Source organism: Penaeus monodon, chromosome 27 (assembly GCF_015228065.2).
Source record: "Penaeus monodon isolate SGIC_2016 chromosome 27, NSTDA_Pmon_1, whole genome shotgun sequence".
In the NCBI taxonomy this organism is placed as follows: Eukaryota; Metazoa; Arthropoda; class Malacostraca; order Decapoda; family Penaeidae; genus Penaeus; species Penaeus monodon.
The window spans coordinates 14,394,941-14,395,272 of NC_051412.1; the positions used below are offsets into that span (position 1 = coordinate 14,394,941).

General features: G+C 49.1%; 1 protein-coding gene across 1 annotated transcript in view; it reads right to left on the bottom strand.

Moving 5' to 3' along the window:
- Positions 1–235, bottom strand: part of LOC119590598 (fibrinogen C domain-containing protein 1-like) — a gene marked incomplete in the record, with an annotated part of 13,721 nt that extends 13,486 nt beyond the window's left edge. The window contains 1 exon segment of the mRNA XM_037939274.1: positions 24–235. Coding sequence (XP_037795202.1) covers positions 24–201 — 178 coding nt within the window.
- Positions 236–332: the final 97 nt, after the last annotated feature.

Consider the following 332-nt stretch of genomic DNA (forward strand, 5'->3'; position numbering starts at 1 on the left):
GTGAACAGTGCCCTTTTGTTTACCTTGGGTGATGTTGCCTTGTTTCTCGATCATATGCGCCAGACCCACTTGGTTAAAGAAAATGGTACCCATCAGAGACTCCTTTTCGATTCCAGTGATTTGTTGCTGATCTTTTGGGCTCAGGTTCAGCCCCGCCGCACTGCTGAGCAATGCCAGGACCAAAAGCACTCGCTTAGCCATGGCTCTACACTGAATGCCCTCGACACACAGATAGACGGGGGCCAACGGAGATGGACATGGCGCAATCACACGGGTTCGCTACAAGTTCGGTTCAGGCTTTTCCTTATTCTGTTGTTGTTTCATTTTATATC